Source organism: Phaseolus vulgaris, chromosome 3 (genome assembly GCF_051622355.1).
Source record: "Phaseolus vulgaris cultivar YP4 chromosome 3, ASM5162235v1, whole genome shotgun sequence".
Lineage (NCBI taxonomy): Eukaryota > Viridiplantae > Streptophyta > Magnoliopsida > Fabales > Fabaceae > Phaseolus > Phaseolus vulgaris.
Genome location: NC_143500.1, coordinates 28,486,962 through 28,512,046, shown reverse-complemented (window position 1 = coordinate 28,512,046; position 25,085 = coordinate 28,486,962). Strand labels below are relative to the sequence as shown.

Below are 25,085 nucleotides of genomic sequence, written 5' to 3'. Positions count from 1 at the left end.
ATTGAGTAAGTATTTAATAAAAAAGATATGTTGAAAGAATGTGGATAAGGGCATATGGGAGTGGAGCAGGGGAGATTTAACGCCGTTGTATTTGCTGCAATGGCAATGCCAACAATACTATTATTCTATTCTCTTACACAACCATCTGTTAAGTTTCTGAATGACCCAATAGCCCAATATAAAGCCAAACGCACTTTCCCCGTTCCACCAATAGCCACACTATGCGAGGCCACGATTGGATCAACAACTCGCTTCCTGATGAGTTAATCGTTGAAATCTTCTCCCATCTCCAATCCAAGCCCACCCGCGACGCCTGCTCCCTCGTCTGCCGCCGCTGGTTCCGCCTCGAGCGCCGAACCCGAACCACCCTCCGAATCGGCGCCACCCACCTCTTCCTCGACCTTCTGCCCACCCGCTTCACCAGTCTCAGAAACCTCTACATCGACGAACGCCTCTCCATTCCCCTCCACCTAGTCCGTCTATCCTCTCTTCTTATTCCATTTTCGCATTTCCATTTCCTTTTCAATTTCAATTTCATTTTTAATTCCAAATAGAATTTCGTTGTTTTTTCCAGGGAAGAAGACGACCCGCCGATGAAGATGGCGATCTTGAGTCCGTCTGTTTATCCGATGTTGGTTTGTCTTCGCTCGGCGAAGGCTTCCCCAAACTTCACAGATTGGGCTTAATCTGGTGTTCTAACGTCTCTAGCGATGGCTTGGCATCCCTTGCTCGGAAATGCACTTCTCTCAAAGCCTTGGACTTACAAGTAAGCTCTCATAAGTTTCTTCTGCTAATTCCATTTCCATTTCCATTTCCGTTTCACGCCCCTTTGATGTGAATATCTGCTCATGTGCTTAATTAATCACCGCTATTTAGATGCCTGTTTTCCATATGAATGCATTATTTGCCTTAGCATCCTCTCAATATCTATGAATCTGAACGCCGTATCTGCAGTTATAGTTACTGAGGTTTTCCTTTAGGGTTGTTATGTTGGGGATCAAGGTATGGCTGCTGTTGGACAGTGTTGCAAGAATCTTGAAGATTTGAATCTGCGGTTCTGCGAAGGCTTGACTGATTCGGGTTTGGTTGAGTTAGCAGTAGGTGTGGGAAAATCTTTGAAATCTCTTGGTGTTGCGGCGTGTGCTAAGATAACTGATATCTCAATGGAGGCTGTAGGATCAAACTGCTGGTCCCTTGAGACATTGTCCTTGGATTCTGAGTTCATCCACAATAAAGGGCTGGTTGCTGTGGCTCAGGGATGTCCAAATTTGAAGGTTCTAAAGCTCCAGTGTATTAATGTCACCGACGATGCTTTGATAGCCGTAGGCACTAGCTGTCTGTCTCTGGAGTTATTGGCACTATACAGTTTTCAGAGATTTACTGACAAGTGAGCTACTCTCTTGCAAATTCTTTCTTTATTTTTCCTTCAACCCCTTCCCCCAAATTTATGTCCTTACATCATTTTATATTTTGACACTCACTGATGTTTTTCCAATACGAAAATCCTTGTTTAAAATGCAATCGGTTTCTTGCACACATTGGGGGTGTAATGTAATCCTTTCTCACATGTGTCTGATCATTACTTATGCATTTTCCTTGTAAGAATAGTTTTTTTTTTTTTGCTTTATTTAGTAATTCTTTCATAATAATGTCTTTTATCCAGGGGGTTGCGAGCAATTGGGAATGGATGTAAAAAGTTAAAGAATTTGACTTTAATTGATTGCTATTTTTTAAGCGACAAGGGTTTGGAAGCAATTGCTACTGGTTGCAAGGAAATTACACATCTTGAAGTCAATGGATGTCACAACATTGGAACTTTGGGGATAGAATACATTGGGAGATCTTGCCAGTATGTTTTTCTCTGAGCTAAATTACTTGTGAAAATGTTATGGATTCATTGACTTGAGTTATTTAACATAGTTGTAAATTGTAATCAATAAATTTAAATAAGGGTATGCCAAACAATTTATCATATTGATAGTCCCCCTAGGATCATTTTAATGCATTCGATCTCTCTTTAAATGGCCACTCACTCAATACAGCATCACAGGAGGCAGAAGTTCTGTTGTGCATGATGAATGTGTCATGCCAATTTATTAACCAACCATGGCATGTGTTTATTGATGGTCCACTGAGGTCTGTTCCGGCTTGTTGTGGTTCATGATTGATTGTGTTGTATATGTAACTTTTCATTTAATTTAGTGGAATAGTGATATTACACATTTAGGCTTATAATATGAGAGAGAAACAAAAAGACAGAAATAAAGAGGCAAGAAAAGAACAGAATGAATAGAGAGAAAAAGAGAGATCAGAAAACTTACATTTTACTTGTTAATGTTGTTCCACTCTGTTCAAAATATACAACAGTCATGCTTTATGCATTGGAAACTACCAACAAGCATAAAATCCTAACTAATTTACATTCCTTTCCTATTCATATTTACTTATCAATCCTTACCCAACAGAGGATACCAGTCCTCTAGGGTTTTAAACTTCAAATCCCTAAAGAGAAAGATAATTTCTGTTCAACCCCTAAAGTTTTTAAGAAGTTATTCAAAAAAAATACTCAAAAACAAGATCCCTTTTGCTAATTATTTTGACTAGTGCTCCATGTAATGTGTAGATCTGATCTGTGTAGAGTTGAGCTATTGTGGCTGCTGTATATGGATACAAAATGACTATAAAATGGGCATTTTTGCTCATATGATCAAGATGACCATATTAGGATTCTTGCTATTGGAGTAAAAGTAAAGATTTTTGGCTGTGCTTGTCCTCTGCAAAGCGTTTTTGAAGAATTTTTGGACATGTCTGTTTCTGACTTCTCTATTAGCTGGGATTTACTTCCCACTAGCGTGTTCTCGGTGGACCTCTTCTTATTTTGTGTAGTTGCTATGGTATTACTGCTTCCAGGAGCCTCGTAACTCATGTTCTTGGTCAACATGTTCCTCTCAGCCTATTGTTGCAGTGTGATTTATTGCATCCATGCCAAACTACAATTCTCTCATTTTTCTTGGCTTGAATAAATGGACTATGCCAGCATATTCCTCCTGCAGACCAGCCATTTAAGCATTTCAAACAAGCCATGTTTACAAAGAAAGTGCATCAAATTCATCATTAAATTCTGCCAGGTGGCTTGTTGTCACATACACATCAAATCTTCTCCAAGGGCCTCATGTGCAATTTCAAAATGACCCTTCAAGGTATCAATGTACTGGTCCTAGCCTGAATCTTTGCCTTCCCATAGCTGCTCATATGCTTGGTGCCATTGATATGCTTTATCATCCAGCCCTGTGTTTGCCATCTTTAACTTTCATGTCATTGGGAGTTTCTTCCAGCTCAAAGAACCATTCACAGTTCACACTCAATTATCCAAGCGTGAAATCTCCCCTTTGAAATTTTGGGAATCTCATCTTTGTAAATTGGGTTGGACATCAATACTCTTATTAGAATCATCCTGTCTGCCTCGAAAGTAATCTTCATGATCGTGACCATGTCTGAGATTGATGTAGGCATCATCCTTTTCATATCAACTAAGCAGATTAGAAATTCCATTTCACACATTGTTGCCTGGACAGTGAGGCTCTCGATGCCACAGATATAGGATTTAGGTGGGAAGGAGAAAGAGGTAGAAGGAAAGAGGGGAAGGGGGAAGAAGAGAGCTGAACAAAGAGAATCAATGGACATGAGAAACCGAGATATCATAGGGCTTCAGTTATTATTCTTCCAGTCTGTCCAAAATATACCAAAGTCATGCTTGATTTATAGGTATTTGACCCATAACCATTAATCCTAACTAACAGTAGCCGATTAACTCATATTTTTTTCCTATTAATATTTACGTAGGAATGTTGTCTATGTAGACATGCTAGCTCCTGATATTCGGGTTACCCTTGATGGCATATTTCCATTGTCTTACAATAGGACTCTAATCACAACTTTTTAATGCGTGCAGGAATCTCACTGAGTTAGCATTGCTTTACTGCCATAGAATAGGTGATGTTAGCCTTCTTGAGGTGGGGCAGGGGTGCAAATTCTTGCAAGTTCTTCACTTGGTAGATTGCTCAAGCATCGGTGATGATGCCATGTGTAGTATAGCTAGTGGCTGCCGGAATCTAAAGAAACTTCATATTCGTCGATGTTACAAGGTAACAACTTTAAGATTATGTAGTTTTTAAGAAGCTGGCTGGCATGAATGGCATGAATTTTTTGAGTCCAAAGATATATTATTCCAATTAATTGAGCAAGCGAACTAATGTACTGTTCCTATTAAATTTAAGGCAGCACACTATCCCTTGTTATTTTGCATCTTAGCTAAGTGTTTCCATAATTTATTCCATTGCTTTACTCATTTTTAACTCTGTCCCTCATCTTTATATGCTTACATTATTTACTTGCTTTTTTCCCTCTCTAGAAAAGAGTGAAATATAGGAAAAGTATTTGAATGGGTAGTACTTGAAAATGAATGTCAATTATAGATCCCTATTATATGCTGTGATACATAATGTAACCTATTTTTTTATAGTTGATTAATTAAGATTTTAGGATAAGTTTCATATGTTTTCTCCTTGCTCTCTTTTTGTTGTTACTAGATTGGGAACAAGGGAATCATTGCTGTTGGCAAGCATTGTACATCTCTAACAGATCTTAGCATTCGATTCTGCGACAGGTAAGTAAAATATATCAGAAGTGAGAACTCTAGATTGTTCAGAACATGCAAAATATTGTTTATTCTGGAGAATGTCTACCTTAATATCTGTTATTCAATTGCTAGGGTGGGGGATGGGGCCCTTACTGCAATAGCTGAGGGCTGTTCCCTTCATTCTCTGAATGTTAGTGGTTGTCATCAAATTGGAGATGCTGGAGTGATATCCATCGCAAGGGGCTGTCCTCAACTCTGCCATTTAGATGTGAGTGTCCTGCGGGTATGTGCTCGTCTCTGTCTCTCTCTCTTTTTGTATACCAAGAACTCATGTTTTTAAGTTTCCATAATTTTTTTTGTTTCAATAGGATTGTATTGTTTCTTGATTTCATCAAAGTTGTTTCACTCTAATACTGTGCATGACAAACATCATCATGGTTGTGTACACACACACACGCACTACTCCCATGTATCATGGCTCCAAACGTTTGATTGCGGCATATATATTAGCATGTATGTTTGCTGTGAACAATTTTTGGCATTGAATGGCTAAATATTTCATTATACATATGAGAATTAGTACCGGAGAATCTCCAAATTGGTCAACCTGGTAATAACTATAACATTCTGAAATTGTATTACCTTTCCTTTCTACTTTCCCTTACCTTCTTCAATATTTCTCATTATAATTTCAGAATCTGGGCGATATGGCAATGGCTGAGCTGGGTGAACACTGCACATTGCTTAAAGAAATAGTGCTCTCACACTGCCGTAAAATTACTGATGTTGGCCTGTCGCATCTTGTCAAAAGTTGCAGAATGCTGGAGTCTTGTCAAATGGTTTATTGCGCTGGTATAACTTCAGCTGGAGTGGCCACCGTTGTCTCTAGCTGTCCCAACATAAAGAAGGTCCTGGTTGAAAAGTGGAAGGTTAGCCAACGGACAAAGCGACGAGCAGGCTCTATAATTGCCTACTTGTGCGTGGACCTTTAGATCACATACATTTATATCTCTGACCCCGCGTATTTTTCTATTTGATTTTGTGAATATAACAAAATGCTGCTGGCAACTCAGTCTAATCTAACGGATGCGGAAGATGACGCCACGCAAAAAGTAGGGTGCCCTCCTTTACAGGAGTTGTAATTATGAAAATCAATAGTGTAGAAACCAAAGGTTTAGATAAAAAAGTGTTTACAGTTGCATGGTCTATGGGTATATATAAAAAGGATATTATGACTGATGATTTAAGACGTTACAGGGAAATCTTGTTAAGCAAAACTAGAGGTTTGATTTCATGTTACTTCTCCAAGTAATAAGAGCCTCAATTGTCATAGGAGAGATCTCGTTCTTTGCTTGGATTTTGGAGTCTTTGTTGAAGTATGGGTTTGTGCATGATTTATGTAATCTTTTCCTTTCCATTTCTCTCTTTCCCCCTCCTATACTCGCCTACTTACCACATCTGATGACTACAGCGTTCAGGATCAGTAAACCTGAGCAATGCTATGTTATTCGAACATTTTATATGATTGTGCCATATCAACTTTGTTGAAATATAAACCCAGTGTTGTAGGTAAATTTAATGTGAGAACGCATATTGTTTATCTTATCATATGGAGATAGCAAATTGTTCTATCTAATCATATTTGGTGAAACAAATCGTGATTTTCGGATGTTTATTTCTTTCTTTCTAGGAGTAATGCTATAGTTACTGAAATTTTGCTTAGACGATCCTTACAGAAGAGTTCAAGTTTCGATTTTTTCCCCTGATGGTAGGGCTGTCCTCTCCAATTTCCAATTTTCAACGATTTGAAAGTTGAGAAACTACTTTAAAAATTAGTGATTTGTTTCTGGGACAGGGGATTCTTTGCAGTTCTCTCAACAGGAGAAAAAAAAATATGTAAAATTAGCTACTATTTTTGGTTATCTTATTCCAGAGAAACAACTACTCTACTATATCATGGACTCTAACTTCTGTTATTTTAAAACGTAATTTAATCCTTACTCTTATTATTTTTTGTAGAACTTTTATACAAGTGAAATGACTTAATGAATACATTAATATAAAGTAGGGGTAGTTTGATGAATATAAAAATGTTTGATAGCTTATTCTAAAGAGTTTGGAGCTTAAAATCTATAAGCTATTTAACTAGTTTTTAACTTATACTTTATTTTTATTTTTTTATTATTAGATCTCATACTTTAATATATTTTCTTATTATCCTTAGTTACTTTAATTTATTTATATCTGTAATCACACACGATAAAAAAATGTATTTTTTTTAATGTAATAGTAGTTTAAATTAAAAAAATTTAAATAATTTTTTTGGATTAATAGCTATTAAATCAATTAACTTAAATAAAATGTCTTGTCCACTTAAAAGCCATATACAATTTTTATAAATAAATCTAAGCACTTTAATAAAAACTTATTATTTAAAAAAAATAATACATAATATAATTTTGTTTAAAAAGAAATTTTATTTATATAAGAAAACTTGTAAATATGTTATTTTCATCTACTAACTAACTAACTTATCAAATACTTATATCAACAGTTTTAATTTAATAAAATAAATTATTTTTCAGCTAAAAACTTATATATTGGAATCTTATCAACTAGTCATGAGCAACAACTGGTTTATATATAAGCTAATTTTACCAAACACACCTATAGTTATTTAACTGAAAAATTACTTGCGCCTCTTTATATTAATACAAATTGATTTATGTTCGCTAAAATTATGTCTTAAATGTGCAAATTATTGTTAAATTAAGGATAATATTAGAAGATTATAATGTAAAAAGAAATGACTTATTTTTATAATTTTAAAAAATTAAAATGACTAATAATGGTAGTTTTAATAATTGATTCAATGTTACATAAGGAAAATGCTTTATACAAAAAATAGTATTGTGATAATTATAAAGCATTCTATAGTTTAAAAGAAATTGCAGCTGCATATCAAAATATTATTAAAAGAAATTATACAATTTAAGCATGCTGAAATTTTAAAAATTAAAGAACTTGTATGAAGGTTTCTTGATGGAATAATTTGTGTACGAATCTATGGTTTCTTAATTGATACATGAATGTAAAATGTAATTAGTTAAGAGAGTAATTTAAACTCAGGATAAAAGAGAGGAGAAGGGATAATTTGAATATAGAAGAACAGCGGTGGAGGAATGAACGATCGATCAGAGTAGCAGCCATGTCCAGTGGATGCAGCATCAGAGCTATATGGATTATGAACAACCTCGACGCCGTCGTTTTCTCCAGGTACCTTGTCCTCCTTCTCTCGTCTCCAACACTTAACACGCTCTCTGCAAATACATTCAAATTGTTATTCTTTTTTATGCATTAGGAGGTTTCCGCTGGTGGAGAAGCGTTGGCGAGCTGCTTGCAATGCCCACAATGACTCCGATCAACTCTTCTCTTCCTTACCCACTCACTCCGACCTTACTGATGCCTTTCTCGACCGAAAACATAGGTTGCTTTACTTCTCCTCTCTCTCTCTCTCCTCACATTTCACTCTATACACACTCCAATTTCTGCTTTGATTTCATTATTAAGAGGCCAAAGGGGTAAACGATTATTCAATCAAACAAATCTCGTTGCAATAATCATGTTAATTTCCAGTAACAGCGTTTCCACTCACCTTTTTTTCGGGTGACTTTCGTGCTTTTGTTTAGGGAGGGATCTGCGCAAGGATTTGGGATACGCAAGAGTAATTCAACTCTGGGATCAGATTCTTGGGTGGATGATCCCATTACTCGTCATATTGTCGGTCTTTACATTAACAAAGAAGAGGAGGACATTAAGAATCTGTTGTGGCCTTTAATCTTGCACACGAAGGGCCTTTACAGTATACTTATTCTACCATTGGTTGAGCCTAGGCATTTAAAGGCATATGCAAGGTTGTGTAAAAGATCTGATTGTGGAACTGCTCTTGGCATGGATGATGGCTTGTCTTCCCTCTTGTTGGATCTTCCATCAGTAACAGGGTATGTTAAGTTAGTTGCGAAATTTCTGACCAGAAATTCATCTCTTACATGTTGGTCTAGATTGGTTGGTTGTTATTATTATTAAAATTTTATTTTTTGATTCTTTCTCATAATTGGGTAACTCAAAGGTCAAAGTGATTTTGAAAACATTTACGTGAACAGTTTTTAAATGTGCTACAGAATGTACATAGAATGAGGTTTTGTTCAGCTTGTATTGGCAGATTTCATGGCCCTTGCACACCTTTCTCTTTAAGTTCAGGGTAGAGGGTGAGAATATGGCTTTAGTTTTCATTTATTTATTTTCCGCATGTTCTTGTATTGATTTTGAATATAAAAGACCTGCAATAGTTGGTGCTTCTACATTGCACCTTCTATGTGTGTTTTGTGGGATGTATCTTAAGTGATTACACTTGTAGTATCACCATGCCCCAGAGAGCTGGTTTACAGTAGGATGGTGTTGGGATTTTACTTCATAGTATGTGCTTTTAATTAGAGATCTGTTCTACTTTTGCTTTTATTTTCATAGGGCTTTTATGGTAGCACATGCTATTGGTGACATAATTACTGGCGACACAGTAGAACCAGAAGTGATTGTAAGTGCAGCTCCCTCTGTTGGAGGGCTGTTTGATTCACTCACTGGTAGTATAGGCATCTCTTCCAGGGCAAAGCCTGTAGCTCCACCTGTTGTTTCTTCCTCCCCTTCAAGTACATCTGTACCGGGATCAGTTACAGCCGATGCTCCAAAAATTGGGTCTAGGCCATTGGATAAAGATGCACTCAGAACATTTATCAGTAGTTCAATGCCCTTTGGTTGGTACCTTTTATTATGGTATTTCTCATCTCATATTTTTGCAGTGGATTTTCTTCTAAGCTGTCAGTTACCCATTGCTTGTAAATTTATTCTATCAATGTACATTTTTATACAGGTATACCCTTGGACCTTAATTATTCCAATATTTTTACCATAAAGGCCAATGGCTTTTCTGCAACGGATTTGCCTCCTTCGGACCAGAAGCAGCCAGCATGGAAACCATATTTATACAAAGGAAAGCAGAGAATGCTGTTTACTACTCATGAGACTATTCATGCAGCTCTGTATGACAGAGATGAAATTCCGGATACTATATCAGTTTCTGGTCAAATAAATTGTCGAGCTGAGTTGGAAGGGTTACCAGATGTGTCATTTCCCTTGGCTGGATTGCACACAGCAAACCTTGAAGTTTTATCATATCATCCTTGTGCTCAAGTTTCTGATCAAGGTTTGGATAAGCAAGGTGTGATGTTTTCTCCACCGTTAGGTAATTTTGTGTTGATGCGTTATCAGGCAACTTGTGCCCTTGGACCCCCCTTAAAGGGATTCTATCAGTTGTCTATGGTTTCTGAGGATAAAGGTGCATTTCTATTCAAGTTACATTTAATGGAAGGATATAGGGCCCCTTTGACAATGGAGTTCTGTACCGTGACTATGCCCTTTCCTAGGAGGAGGATTGTATCTTTGGACGGGACTCCTTCTGTGGGTACAGTTTCAACTTCCGAGCACTCCGTTGAATGGAAAATTGTGACAAGTGGCCGAGGACTGACTGGAAAAAGTATTGAAGTGACTTTCCCTGGAACAGTCAAGTTTGCACCATGGCAAAACCAAAGGTTGTCTTCTTCCTCCAGGTCATCCTTTGGAATCATTGCTGACGAGGATAGTGATAATGAGGCAGAGAATGTTAGTAACATGGTCAATGAAGAACATTTGATGGAGAAAATGAACAAGGATCTTCCTCCAGTTGATTTAGAGGAGCCATTTTGCTGGCAGGCATACAATTATGCTAAAGTATGCACCTTCTCATTTTGATTTTGATCTTTTAGCAAGGCATCTACATTATCTCTTAAAGTTTAATGAATTTGCATTTTTGTTGACGGAAATTTGCTTACTTTTTTTCTTTTGATTTTTTATTAGTTGATGCTTTTGGTTATATTACCATGTCATATAATCAGATTCTTAGTGCTGAAATTTAGGGATTGATTGAAAAGAGGAAAGAAAAAAAATATATTAAACTAATAGGAGTCTGAATATTCCTATTTCTACTAATACTGTAGGCCAGATACAAATACACACCTAACACCAACCCAGCCCGATTGGACCTCTAACATAACTACACCTTTCGTCCAGTAAAAATGTTAACAATAAACATCGTAATTTACTTTCTGAACATTTTTCTAATATCACAAATATTCTATCAGTTAAATTTGTTACCAGATTTGCTTAGCTTTCATTATTTGAAGTTTTTAATTTGTCCTACTTTCCCCTTCGTGATGTGATCAAACTAGGAATACTAGGCTTTTATGAATTTAGTGTTTTCTCTAATATCGCAAAGCAAATAGCTTTTGGCATATTGTGTAATTTAGTGCTTTCTTATATAATAGTTTACTCATTTATCTTTTAATTATTTTTTTATCTGTCAAAGTCTTTCTTTCCTGTGTTAGCTGTTTGTGCCAGTCTTGGTACTTCTTGATAATCTTACCATGTTTACCAATTATCAATTAGTTCATGCACTCGTGGTATGCATGGTTGGCTTCTCTTTAGCTGGTTATACTCTTATGTTCTTTAAATTGAATGCACCCATCCTTGTAACTAATAACTACTGTGTTGGTTGGCCATATAATAAATGTGAACTTGATCCTTGTTCTGTCAGTGTTACAGAAAATTGACTTTATGTTGCTTAAACTGTAAAATTGATGAATATGCATAGGATACTACATATCTTGAAAGTGTGTTTAAGTCTGTAATGCCATAAAGATGAGATTTTCTCTTTAATATTTTCATTATTATAGGTATCATTCAAGGTTGTTGGGGCATCAGTATCCGGAATTGCCGTTGATCCTAAATCTGTGAGTCTAAAAATCTATTTTTGCTGCCATTTTTTTCGATAAAACAATTTAGATCCATATAACATTGATTCAGTTTCACAAATTTATGCTATTTTAGTTTAGTATGTTATTGATTATTAAGTTATGTTCTCATGTTTTTTTGTTGTTGTTCCACAGCCATTCATGTAGTTTATTTATCGTATTTATTCTTATTTTTCCATGGAATCTTTTCTTCAAAATATATATCAAGAAGAGAACTGATCTAACAATACTGAATTTTTTACGCTTTGGAAGCCTCTCCTTTTTCCTTTTGTTATCTATCTGATAGTTTGCATATTTTGTAGGTGAGCATCTACCCGGCTGTAAAAGCACCTATGGAATTTTCGACTCAGGTATATATTTACTATACTAGTTTGTGTAGGATCAGTGATTCATACTTTAATATGATAAATCTCCCTAAATTTTCTGCTCCCTTCGGTGTGAATGATACTATTCATGTCTTTAATTATTTCTGGTCATAACTAGGTTACTTCTGGGGACTATATTCTGTGGAATACTCTGGGCAAGTGTCCAAACGTAGCCTCAATAAAAAGTTAAGTATGAATGGCCACCGAGAGATATCTAAATGATGTGGAATGCTCTGGAATGGTGTTTTTCTTCTTTGCCGAATGTTGTGGTGACAGACTGTTATTGAATCCTTCTCCCGAATGACCAATTATAAAGTAATAAATGTTTTTGGAGTTGTTGTAATTAGAATGGGATTACTTGACAAACTTACACCGTTTTCAGCCTTTAGTTTAGAGATTTTCATACAATTTAATTAATTGGTATGTTTATGCTTCATCTTATTTTAATAAACATTTTACTATTTATTATATAAGAAAAGCTATTACTATTGTTCTTACCTAGAATGAATTAGATTCTGAATAGGTACAATTATAATATTTCACATGTTCTTGACTTTTAAATTATTTAATTTTGTTAATATATGATCATCCGGATAATATTATTTTATTTAATGAAATGATTAAGTTGATAAAACTTGTCATTTATAAAAGTTATTAAACATTTGCATATATTTCATTTGCTGCGAGTTTATCACAACAGTTAGCATTATATTTCTTAATAATTATAATTTGGGAGTATAATCTTATGTTTTTTATCAATAAAAAATAAAAAAATATGGGGTGATTAACCTTTATAAAAAAAGAAAAATATGTTTTTTATCAGTTAAAAAAAATAAAAAATAAAAATGGGGTGATTAACCTTTATAAAAAAAATGAAATAGGGTAATAATCTCATGTTAGAAAACATAAGAAGGAAAATGAAAGAAAGTGTGATGAAAAAGTAAAAGAGAGATAAAATTAAGTGAAAAATATGTTTGGATGTTTGTGGAAAAAGTGAAGTGAAAATGAAAAAAAAAATTATCACTTACTTTGAAAGAAAATTACAGTACTTTCTTTTATTGTGGAAAGAGATAAGAGGGGGATAAATTTGAAAAGCATATTTTTATGCCTTTTTTCCCTTATATATTGGTGAAAAAATATAACATGTGAAATTTAATATAGAAAGTGACATTTATTCTGTACAAGAATTTTTTACTACTTAGTCGCTCTTGAAGAAAATGATCCTAACTAGTACATATTTTTTTTTATCATTAGGGTATTCGGAATCGATTAAAAAATAAATTGAAGATTTATTTAAAACATTGATAGTGGATTAAAATCGAAATTGTTTGAATTGATTTGGATTTTTTTTTCAGAATTGAGCAGTTCAGATTAATTTGCAGTTTGAAATTTCGGTAGTGATATAAGTTGAATCGAAATTAATTATTTAAATACTAATTATTAATTTATAATATATATATATATATATATATATATATAAGAGAAGAATTTAATTTGCTTAACTTGGTTCATGTTATAAATTTGTAAATCAACATGTTTAACTTATGTAGAAGAAGAATTATCCTAACAGTGTGAATGCTATATTATTAGTCTAAGAAACAAAATTAAAATATTATTATAGACCTGTAAGTGGATCCTATGAGTTATCTAGAATTTATATCATAATATATATATATTAATAAAAATATATATAATTAAATCACAAAACTTATTCAAATCAAATTGTAAAACTTAATTTGGTTTGGTTCAAATTTTTTTAATATTCAAACCATCCAAATCAAAATCACATGTAAATTTTATATTTGGATATAGTTTAATGATTATGTATACACCATTAATTAATAAAAGATAAACTTCATTATAACTTAAACATGATTATTATTAAAATTAATATATTTATTATGTATCAGGACGTAAAATAGCACTATTACTTTTATTAAATTAATTTTTAAACATTTAAAATATAATCACAATACATATTAAAAATTGTTATAAAATAAAACTTGTAAAATTTAAATTCTTCTTGTTTTTTATGGAATGTTAAAAGAACGATAAACATTTTCTATAAAAAATATTTTATTGATGCATTTTATTCTTTTATACAAGTTTAACAAATTTAACTTTAAAAGGAATTGAAAATGTATTAATTAATGAAACCAAACTTTTAAAAAGAAGAGTAACATTTATAATTTATTTATTTTTGTATAAAATAAACCCATTAAATCAATATGTTTCATGGATTATTAGATTTTTTACTCAATTATCTCACATATCTAACTTTTGCCGCCTATGAAAATAAGGAGAGAGTTAATTATAGTAGTCTATAAATTTTATAAGTTTAATATTTGTATGGGTGGGTTTTATAAGTTTATTTAGAAATTTATTAAGAATTTAGTGTTGCCAATTAAATAAATTTTAGAATGAACTTTAGGATACTCAAGGTTAATTAATTAAATAAATGAATGTATTTATATATGAGAAGCGAAGTTGTTGAAGGTAGTGGGAAAAAGAAGTAAACACTAGGGTTGACGTAATGAAGCCGCTGTGAAGGCTATTTATTACTGAAGGTTAGATGAGACCAGATCTGAAGAGTGTTTAGGTTTTTGCATATGCAGGAGAAGAAGGAGATGAGGCCATGTGACTTCTCCTCCTCCCCTGATATCAAATTGAAGAACGCCTTGCCTACCTTCTCACTGCATCCTTTTGAATGGAAACAGGGCTTTCCTGTTTTCATTTTGAAAATAGGCATTGCATTACATTTCGATGCGTCTTCCAATTCCAATGCCTATTTTAAGATGAAAACAAGGATACACTGTTTTTGTTTGAAACTGTTGTGAAGGAAGATAAGACTCCCGAGTTCTTCAATTTGATTTCAGTTGGGGAGGACCTTTATATCACCCACACCCTCTTCTCTCGCTCTTTATGGGTAAACACTTGTTTTCTCCATTTACTCCCAATATGACCTGTTCAATTGTTCTATTGGTTAAGTTCTTCCGTCCATGTTTCAAAACATAATTACAGTGCCAATTGTTTTTTCTCTAATTGTCTTTTACCTTCAGATGTGTATATTTTTTTTATAACACTAGGATCCTCTAATCATGCAAATCAATATTATTGAAATTTTCATTTCATACTGAAAGAAGACCTGTTTTATTTACTCTTTTTCTTGTAACCAAATGAACTATTGATCTTCGCAAATAGAACTTGACAAACTTACCAAAGAAGAGTCCTTGACCCTATTGGAGACTGGGCTTTTTAAGCTAAATTTTTATTATATTTAGTTATTTGTTTTTTCTTGCAAACTTTGTAGAATTCACTCCGACACAACCCATGTAATCTATTTATTTTTGGTTTGTTCCTATTTCTTCTCTTTGGATGTGGATTCTTCTTGTGTATCCAATTATCTTTTTCCTTTACTATCTTCACATATGACTCTAAATGCAGTACAACAACAAGATATTTATCCCACTGGCTGATATTAAATGTTTTGTTATTCTCTTCAAAAGAAATCATTTTTGTGAAGCAAAGGACTAGTTTCTTTATTGTTTTTATAACTAGTTTGTTTATTCCAAAGAAACTTTATTTTGTTCTTAAACAAAAGCATGATCTGTTTTATAATCATGCTGCGAAACTTGTGCTTTTAGTGTTTTCGTACTTTCGGTGGTCGTAGTTCCTGTGCAACAAGGCAATGTGTTTGATATGTGTACTTGCAGAAAAAAGAAATTAGTCTCTACGTACAACGGAATCATCTGTTATAACTAAAAATCACGATGTTGGAAAGGGAGTTTACTATGTAAACCTGCATACATTAAATTCATCTACTTTTGAAAGTATTGGAATCAAACACAACAATTTGATTGTACAGGGTCTTAAGAACATTTAAAGTACAGGAATCAACACGTCAATTTGAAAGCATAGGGTCCAAGACCATTGTTAACCAAAAGTTTAAAAGCTAAAACTATATTCCGGATTGAGTTGTTCTTGGTCTTGCTTTATACCTTCTTGTTCCCCCAAAGTAAAGACAGATACGAAGAACAAAGGACATGCATCCTGTAAACATGAGATTTTGGCTTCTGCTCCACTCTCTTTTTCACTTGAACCTGCTTATTCCTTAGTTCTGCTCAAGACTGTTTTACTTCGGATGATGCAAGTGCCGGTAAGAGTTTGGTTGTGACTCATCATGATTCGTTGCAGGGTTCATGAATCTGTGGATGTATATGATAGAAATAATCTATTACAAAATTCTCTAATTTAGTTTGTGTAGCTAACTAATGATAATAATTTACATTTATTTTAATTGATCATTCAGTATTGCGAACGCGTGGAGAAATAGTGTGAAATTTCAGACATCTGTGGAATTTCAAAGTTGCTCGGGATTTATTTTACTTGCAGTGTCAAAAGAATCTTTATGCTTTATTTTAACAGATTACAGAGTAGGATGTATTGCTGGCTCAGCAAACAATTGAGAGCAAATAGCTACTAACAAACTAAGTTAATCGATTTCAATAACAGAAATTAATACTGAATGAACAGTCACCTAAAGTCACTTTTATATCTGTCGTTTCTCCCTTAAACTCGATGGCAATGAAGTAGCACCTTTAATTTGTCTCAAAATGATACCTTGTAAGCAAACGAAAATAGTCACAAACCAACCATGTGTTTGGTTTAGAACCTTTTGTTTTTTGTTATATAACTCTAATAGACAAATATTGTTTCGTAATTTTCTTTACTACATTATTTGGAAAAACATGTTAATATTATTTTCTCCCTTTTTACTTTCTTGAGCTTGAAACTAGTAATTTGTTGTATGTTTGCATCCATCTTTTTGGTATTTCTAAGTTGGGAACAAAATTGTCTTACCTTTTGCCCAATTTTGAGTGCAATAGTACTCATGAATCTCTTGTTCAATAGCTACCATAAATGAGTGTATTTAACTCGAATAAGAATAGAATCAGAAAGTAAGAAAATGAGAGTTGATATTGTTCCCAATACACATACCCATCACTCATTTCCATAAACTCAACAGACAAACCACAAATCTGCTTAGGCGATGTCATTTGATAATGACTTCAAAATATTATTATAAAATAATTTATAGAGACAAATTTCTTATTGAGCAAGTTGATGGGACCTGCCCCAAGCCAACAACGAAAGAACGACTCTTTCTTCATACACCTCATAGTTTCTTGTGTCAATCCATATTTATGTAAACAAAAATATTCTTTATTTTATTGGTATTTTTTATTTCAGAATGGATGATATAGAAATTTTTTGGATTATAAAATCTAAAATACCTTTCAAAATTAGTTTTTTTTTTCAAAAAAAATAAAATATTTTAGATTATAAAATTTGTTAAGTATTTTTAGATTACAAAAATCTGAAAATATTGTTGGATTTAGAAATACATTTTTGGATTTTGTAATCTAAGGTGTATTTTTTTGAAAAAAAATAATTAGATTATATTATTCAAATGATATTTCTAGATCTAAAAATACTTTCTAAATATATATATATATATATATTATTGTAAAATTTTAAATGTATTTTTAAAGAAAAATTAGTCTTTTGCCTGATCTTTTAGAATGTCAAGAAACGTTAGGGATGTGTATGGAGAAACAACCCAAAAGAACAGCTAACCAAAAGACTGGTAACATAACCTCATGGTAAAAGAACTATTGCACTTCATATTCAATGAATGTTTTTTCTAAATGGGCATTAAATGGATTAATATCGAAATAATATAAAATTGACAAGCATATTACTTTATCTCTTTGGAACTTCACTTTAGAAACATTGTAAATTATTCTCATAAAAAATATTGTATGGTAAAACATTTTGGAAGTCATATAACTCAAACAAGTGAAAGGACTCTTATTTTCCTTAAGAAAGGAGATTATATAACATATTTGAACCCTTTCAGATTGCTTGTAAGTTTGTTTTCGTATTGCAGAATTTTTCATCAAACAAATAAGATTTATAGGTGTATTTTACCTCATCTTTACCTTTGATTTCTTGTAAGATACATGATATTTCGAGTGAAGTTATTGACATTGGGTTCTTTCTCCTCTTAAGGGGCCATATATTCAGGATAATGCAATTGAATCAACAGATGTGATCATCTGATACTCTCGTCACGTGTTCAATGGATATAGTCTTATTTCTTCCTATGGTTCTATCTTATTAGCTTAACTATTCAATGTTAAGTCGTTGTACATATATTATTTTACAATTTTTTTTATAGACAAGGTTTTAGTTTTGTCTTAATAATAAGAATCTTTCTTCTTTTTATACTCAGGATATGGTGTTACAAGAATACTTTTTCTCTTTTCTTGTTTTTTTTTCTTATTTTTTTTGTATTTTTTATCTCTCTTTTTCTTTTATGTGCTTTATTCTTCTATGATAATGGTTACCGACAAAGAATCCTCATCCCTTCTAAAACGATACCTATATGAATCCTATTTTTCTTTTTTTCATTCATTACCGATGCTTTCATTAGCTCACAACCATAAAAAGAGGACAACTACAGTTCATGGAGAGAGCAATCTTAATGACTCTTGAAGAGAAGAACAAAGTCAACTTAAATAAAATTATATTAAAAAATAATATACAAATATGCACATGCACAATAAAGAAGATAAAAGGGACAAAGCCAAAACCCTACACCCTTTAAACAATCTTCCCTCAACTCTTAACACTATACTTACTTCCTTTAATATTTGTTACTCTATCTGATGAGTAGCACTGTAGCCTATCATCACCCCACTGTTGAAAGTATATAAGCAAAGTTATAATAGGAAGTACCACAATCCCATATATATAATCAAAAACAGAAAAAAAAAAGATGAATTATAAAACATGGTCTTTTGCTTAACCTCTCAAAATTTCTCCATCCATGTTTGTGTTCATCATTCCAGACATAACACTCCCATAATACTTTCAAAATCAACATTATAAAATTGTAATACATGTTCAAGAGTTGACACACCATTGAATGAACATAGGACACCTACTCTTGTCTACGATCCTTAAAAACTCCCATAAACATAACTTCATATTGCTGACAAAACTCTTTTCCTTCCATTGCACACCTACTTCTCTTTTTCCATATACACTACATAATTACAAACCACATTAAACCCCATATTTCTCTATTAAACATACTTTGTCCTTGTTTATGATGCCAAAAATGTACTTCCATTAACTCTCAAAATATTGTTTATTTTCACCTAACCATAACTTGTTTTCCAAACCCAACCCACCATTGTATAGCTGAGCAAACAGTGCACTAGAAATTATAGTTCAGGCTTACACAATGCACAAATCCTATCAGATGTCTCCTGAAGTTTGTTGGTAATTTGATTCTGACCATTCTCCATGCAAAAGAAATCTTATCTTTGGTGGTACCTAGATAGTGTCCTAAATTTCTTTATAGATTCTATCATGTTGGTTTATGATCTTCTGCAATTGTAACACTGCATAAGCAGACTTAACTGGGTAATCCCTACTAGAGTTTGTCTTCCAGTTCCACTTATCATGTTTTCCTGTTTTAATTATTACCCAACTTAAAGGTATTTTCTGACTCCCTCAAGTACTATTTCTCCCACTCAAACAATTATATTTTCTATTCAAACATCCACTTCCATACTCCCTCATCCCAACTCCCCATTTCAGAAAAAGTAATCGATTTTTGTTATAATATTGTAAACAACCAATCATATATCTCACACAAAGGATTTTGTTGCTACTTCTTTTAGGTTTCAAACTTGAATTTCACCCATTTCCCATTCATAAGTTCCCTGCTAATATGCTTATCAAACCATCTATTCTTATTCTCCTCTGAACACACTTTGCAAATCCTTCCACCACCCAAAGCCTTATATAGTATTTTGATTGCCTCCATTTATATTCAACCCCTATACTTTGATATTAGGATTTTAGACCACATAGAATATTCATTTTTTAGTTTATTCCATTTCCATTTACCCAACAATGACGTATTAAACAAAACCAAGTCTTTCAAATTTAATCCCCTGCTCCCTTAGGCTTACAAATGTTCTTCTATTTTTTCCAGCATATCTTTCTCCTCTCATGGCATCCTACCCACAAATATTCCATAAATATCTACTGTGCAACTTAACTAGGTTTCTCATCACTATTTTAGGTATCTGGAAGAAAAATAGATAAAATAGTAGAATGGCTGACAACACAGATCTTAAAGCATGCCACCACAATAATCAATTTTCTCTTCTAACTTCCCAATTTCTTCTTGTCTTTATTTAGAACAAGACGTCAAGTTAATACCTTCCTTTGATTAACAATAATAGGTAAACCTAGATAAAGTGAAAGAAATCTCCAAAATTTCACAATTTAGTTTATGTGCCATTTCATTCATAATTTTATTATTTAGCCCAAACCATCCAAAATGATTCTAAACAATTTTTTTACGACGGTTAAAAATGAAAATTGAAAATGATTATAAAATTATCATAGAACGAGGTGTTGTTATAAGACAATTGTTTTTGAGATGAACGTCACCGTCATTGATATAAGGGTTTTAACAACGATTCTGGAAAGAAATAATCTATATAAATGATGGTTAACAATGAGTAGAGAAATGTTCGTCGTTGTAATTTTTTTTCCACTTTTAACGATGATTGTAAGTAGGACTATCGTTATAACTACATACAACAATGTTTCTTTTTATAATCGTTGTTGTTGTAAGTTTTTTTTTTTTTTTAAATTATGGTGAAATATTACTATCCTCACATCTTGAATATGTATAAAAATATCAAACAATGCTACATTTAAACAAACTTTAAATATAAAAAAACTCCATAAAACATCATAAATTTAAACAAAAATTGAATATAAAAAAGTACATTAAAAATCTAATATGATTCTAATTAGTCATCTATCCTAAGGTGGTGTATATGGTTACAAAATATTTTGATTATGTCATTCTAACATACTCCATTGCTTCTGAGTATCGCGATGGTGGGTCATTGAAAAACTACAACATTTAAAAATTGTTTTAATTAGTCCATATTAATAAGCACTATTACAATTTATTAGTGCATTGATGTTTTACATGATCCCAATCTCTATCAATTCTAGCTCGCACAATGGTTGATATCCATTGCATCACATAGTAATCACACACATAACTTCCATATTGTTTATTGCACTACAAGTCAAAACAAATATTACTAGATCAGTCAATAACACACATTGAAGTGAGTGAACATATTTACTTTATATACATTCAGGTGCATCCAAGTGAGCATTTGTGATTTTGCACTTGGTCTACCACTCAATATGTTATATAAAGAGTATGCATATTGAAATAACAAGATTTCATGTTAGAACACATAACATTATGCAATGTAGAAGTAATAATATATTTTAAATGAAATTGTCTAACTAGTCTACTATTTTTTTAAAATAGTTAGGAGATTTCTTATGCAAGGAGGAAAATCATGCAACAGTTTGATCTTGAACAAATATGATCAGTAGTTTCCAATTATGCATACATTGAAAAGTAGTTACTCTCCCTTATTTTAATAATTTATTTAAACTTACTTAATAAAAATGGATTTACTCGTGGATATACGGAACACTATAATTTTTTTTCATCCCTTAAGGTATTGGTGATGTAGTGTGTTCCTGCTCTTTTATTACTCGGTGGATGAATGAGTTGAGGGTCTAGAAATCCATACGTATCTTGTTTACCTCGTCCAAGCATAATCCAAGTTAATATTAATTCTCAAACGGGAAACTAAGGATCACTCAATGAACAAATATAAATAAAGATTGAGCATAATATAACATAAATTACAATTTCATAAATTCTAAATAAAATTGCCGAAGGTCAGACACTCCCAAACTCAATCTCAATGCGTTTTAGTCAATACATACAAATACAAATAATAACTAGTGATAAAAAACTAACTTGAATTAGAAGAGAGACATCGTTGGAGGATGTCTGCATAGTAGGAAGGAACTAGCAGCCTCTTTGGTATTAGAAAAAGAAAACTAAAAAAAGAAGACTATAGAATAATGAAGGGGGAGGGGGGAGGTGTTGCATAACGACATGAGGAGGGGGTAGGGCGGTAGAGGGCCGCTAGGTGGCGGTGGTAGTATGGGAGGGTGCATATGTGCGGTAGGGCTCAATGATGCAGGGGGTGTGCGGACCAAGAGAAGTGAGGAAGGAGGGAAAGAAAAGGAGGCACACAAAGATGAAGAGGGGAATGAACTTTTAGAACAATACTTTTAACGACAATTGTAGGACCAAATATCATTGTTTCCTCATCATAATAACTTTCAGTGATGGTTTAGACCACCATTTTCGTTTGTCTACCAGTCCACATTTAGCAACGGTTTGAATATCAAATGTTGTTAAAAATGTTGATATTACTAGGAAAATGTCAATGTGTCATTTTTTTTTCAATTTTCTATCAAATGTTGTTAATTACTATTGTTTGATACCTTATTTTGTACTAGTATCTTAATATTTATCTTTAAATTTTGTACCGCCCTGGTAGTCGGAAGTGATGACGTGGCATCGAGCTGTTATATAGGCGTGTTGGATGGGGCGCCTGGTTGGCAGAAGGGAAGGAAGTCGGGGGGTTCGTGTAGTCGCCAGTTGTTAAGTTGGCATGTTCCGATCTCCAGCATGCCTAAACCGGCGGTCACCGGGTTGAAGATGAAGTCGCCAGATGTGAACCCAGGCGACCAAGTGATTAGAGATCGCCGAAACAAGGACATCGCCGAAGATGAAGGCAGATAGCCATTTCCCAGCTGGCCAGAGGCTGAGGTCGGGAGACAACTTACTTTAGCATATACGGTGAGACAGGTAGGGTAGATCATGAAGGCGGCCGACGAGACCACAGGGAAGGTGTGTACGAAGGCACCCGAACTTGCCACCCAGAAGAGATCACGCTCCAAGGCAACTATGCATTGAGCTGTATCATGCATAAGTAACTTAGCCAAAAAACCTGAAGAGTAAGAAATAGCGCCCAAGTCAAGGATGCTCCAGATGATGGCACGTGTACAGCTGGATGCGAGCCACGTATCCAGATGTGTAACTGCCAGGAGAGAGAAAGTGCCCAGGTATATAAGAGTTTCCAACGAACTTCTGAGGTACGCACGTTCAGATTGTTTCTTTACGCTTGCGAGTCTTGAGTACGCTGAGAGAGAACTGGTCACGGTTCCTTAGAGTTCTTGAGTTTTTACTCTTAAGTAATTGGTGGTTCAGTCGCTGACTTGGGCGTCAGAGCGTGATCGGCCGCAGCGGCACCGTTTCGTCTTTTGCAGGTTCTTGAGGTGGATCGCGATGAAGGACGGAGGCTAACACGGCGCAGAAGTCGATCCAAGTTTGACGAGGCAAAGCTCCAGCGTTTTGGTCAACAGGCAGGTTCAAATTTAATGCGAGTTCATAACATCTTATAATAGACTTTATAGTCTCTACATTCTGCTAAGAGCTTTTCCAAAAATAATGTGTCTTATGCAAATAGAAGGATATTGACTTCTACTTTATCGCTCCCTCGTGATAGAATTATACTTCTCAAGTCAAAGGAAATTGACAAACCTCTTCATTCTTGGCAACGAAATAACAATTTTGTTGTGTTTGGGTTCTTAAGTGTATTATGCTTTTTCTTTTTATAAATATATTATAGTATATTATTTTTTATATATAAAATGCTTGTATGCATAGTATACAATTTTAAAAGGTAATTTAATCATCATTAGAACCTATTAGTTTATTACTTCTCCTTATATAATTTTTTTTGGGTTAAATATATTTTTCGTCCCTGCTCTACAAAACAAAATTGATTTTCACCCCTGATCTAAATTTTAGATCATCGAGGTGCATTATGGAAATGTTTGGAATGGACAACATATACCGTTAAATTTTTTCTGATGTGGAAAATGAGTTCCAAGGTGGACTGTAGCGTTATTGTCCACGTCAGCAGAGTTTGAATAACAAAAGTATTAGTCTAGAATGGGCTTGGGAAAAAACTTGTTGACCTAGTTAAGTAAGTATACCGAGTTAGAAGTAATAATTTGTTTTCAAAAGACGAATATTGAACCCACACGAAACCATTCTTTTAAAATTTTAATGTATAATATTCACTATATATTGAACGATGTGCAAAAGTTTAATTGAGAAGATATTGATATTGTAAAAATAAATTTGCATGAAAATTAAAGGAAAACAAAGTAAATGATCAAAAGAATTCAATTGATAAAATTGGGATTGAAGTTAATCTTTCTTACTCTTCTAAATCATGGATGAATAGAAACATACAATATTTTGAATTAGTTGATGCAACATATAAGAGTCATTCATATTGATGTCTCAATTATGAAATTATTAAGATGATCTCCTAAACATTGATGTCTCAAATATTTAGAAAACATTCTTTTCATTAAGAAAATATGTTATATAGCAATTGATATATTTTAATCTATGTCTAGTATCAAAACATATAAAGTATTCCCACTTAGGTCAGATCCATAAAAGTACTTTTCAGTTAAATCCAATAATCAAGTTCATGAATAAAAATTAAAGCTTCAAGCACAAATTACAAGAATTAAGTTCATGAATAAAAATTCAAGCTTTAAGCACAAGATCCACGAATCAAGTTCATGAATAAAATTCAAGCTTTAAGCACAAGATCCAAGAAGCAAGTTCATGAATGAAAATTCAAACTTTAAGCACAAAATACAATAATCAAGTTCATGAATAAAAAATCAAGCTTTAAGCATAAATGACAATACCAATATCAAAGAAGAAAAAAAATATCATATATCAATATTACCAGGATTCATCATAATTTGAAAATATTATATTCAATCTCGAAAGATAGAAATTAGCCATTAATCATGGTGGCCATTACATGCACCATAGAAAAAAAAGAGAGATCCAGAACATTTCTCCTTGACGGCTATTTCCTAGAGTTTCCTCTTTTCTTTCTTTCTGCTTTACGCTCTTATTTAACCTAATTGGGATTGGGCGAAACGACATCTCTATTCATAATATATCCCTTTACTTAATCTCTCCTTAAATCCCAGAAAATAACACAAAATTGAGAATAAAGAGTTATATTAACTCATAACTCCAAAATATATTATTAAATTCTAATTAAGGTTGAGTCATAACTTAATCAACAATTAAAA

General features: G+C 33.2%; 2 protein-coding genes and 1 long non-coding RNA gene across 9 annotated transcripts; all 3 read left to right on the top strand.

The window, feature by feature from the left end:
• Positions 1 to 6,060, top strand: LOC137806942 (F-box/LRR-repeat protein 4). Of its 6 annotated transcripts, none has more exons than XM_068607338.2 (8): positions 1 to 473; positions 575 to 766; positions 981 to 1,387; positions 1,664 to 1,849; positions 3,953 to 4,145; positions 4,590 to 4,666; positions 4,772 to 4,922; positions 5,335 to 6,060. In XM_068607338.2, exons 1-8 carry the CDS (start codon positions 222 to 224, stop codon positions 5,629 to 5,631), a joined length of 1,755 nt encoding a protein of 584 aa, XP_068463439.2. In that variant the 5' UTR covers positions 1 to 221; the 3' UTR covers positions 5,632 to 6,060. The 6 variants fall into 6 exon arrangements, with proteins under 6 accessions (XP_068463439.2, XP_068463440.2, XP_090156689.1 ...); XM_068607339.2 differs by having other exon boundaries at positions 39 to 473; positions 4,772 to 4,907; XM_090300563.1 differs by having other exon boundaries at positions 79 to 473; positions 555 to 766.
• Positions 6,061 to 7,638: 1,578 nt separating this feature from the next.
• LOC137806941 (clathrin adaptor complexes medium subunit family protein) lies at positions 7,639 to 12,403 on the top strand. Of its 2 annotated transcripts, none has more exons than XM_068607337.1 (8): positions 7,639 to 7,915; positions 8,001 to 8,126; positions 8,329 to 8,640; positions 9,167 to 9,450; positions 9,567 to 10,462; positions 11,464 to 11,520; positions 11,844 to 11,891; positions 12,025 to 12,403. In XM_068607337.1, the coding sequence occupies exons 1-8, from the start codon at positions 7,848 to 7,850 to the stop codon at positions 12,094 to 12,096; spliced, it is 1,863 nt and encodes a 620-aa protein (XP_068463438.1). In that variant the 5' UTR covers positions 7,639 to 7,847; the 3' UTR covers positions 12,097 to 12,403. The 2 variants fall into 2 exon arrangements, with proteins under 2 accessions (XP_068463438.1, XP_090156688.1); XM_090300562.1 differs by having other exon boundaries at positions 7,764 to 7,915; positions 9,167 to 9,469.
• A 2,035-nt stretch (positions 12,404 to 14,438) lies between these two features.
• Positions 14,439 to 16,291, top strand: LOC137806940 (uncharacterized). The gene is made up of 2 exons (XR_011080453.2): positions 14,439 to 14,832; positions 15,772 to 16,291. It is a non-coding gene; the product is annotated as an uncharacterized LOC137806940 (long non-coding RNA).
• The last annotated feature ends 8,794 nt before the right edge of the window (positions 16,292 to 25,085 follow it).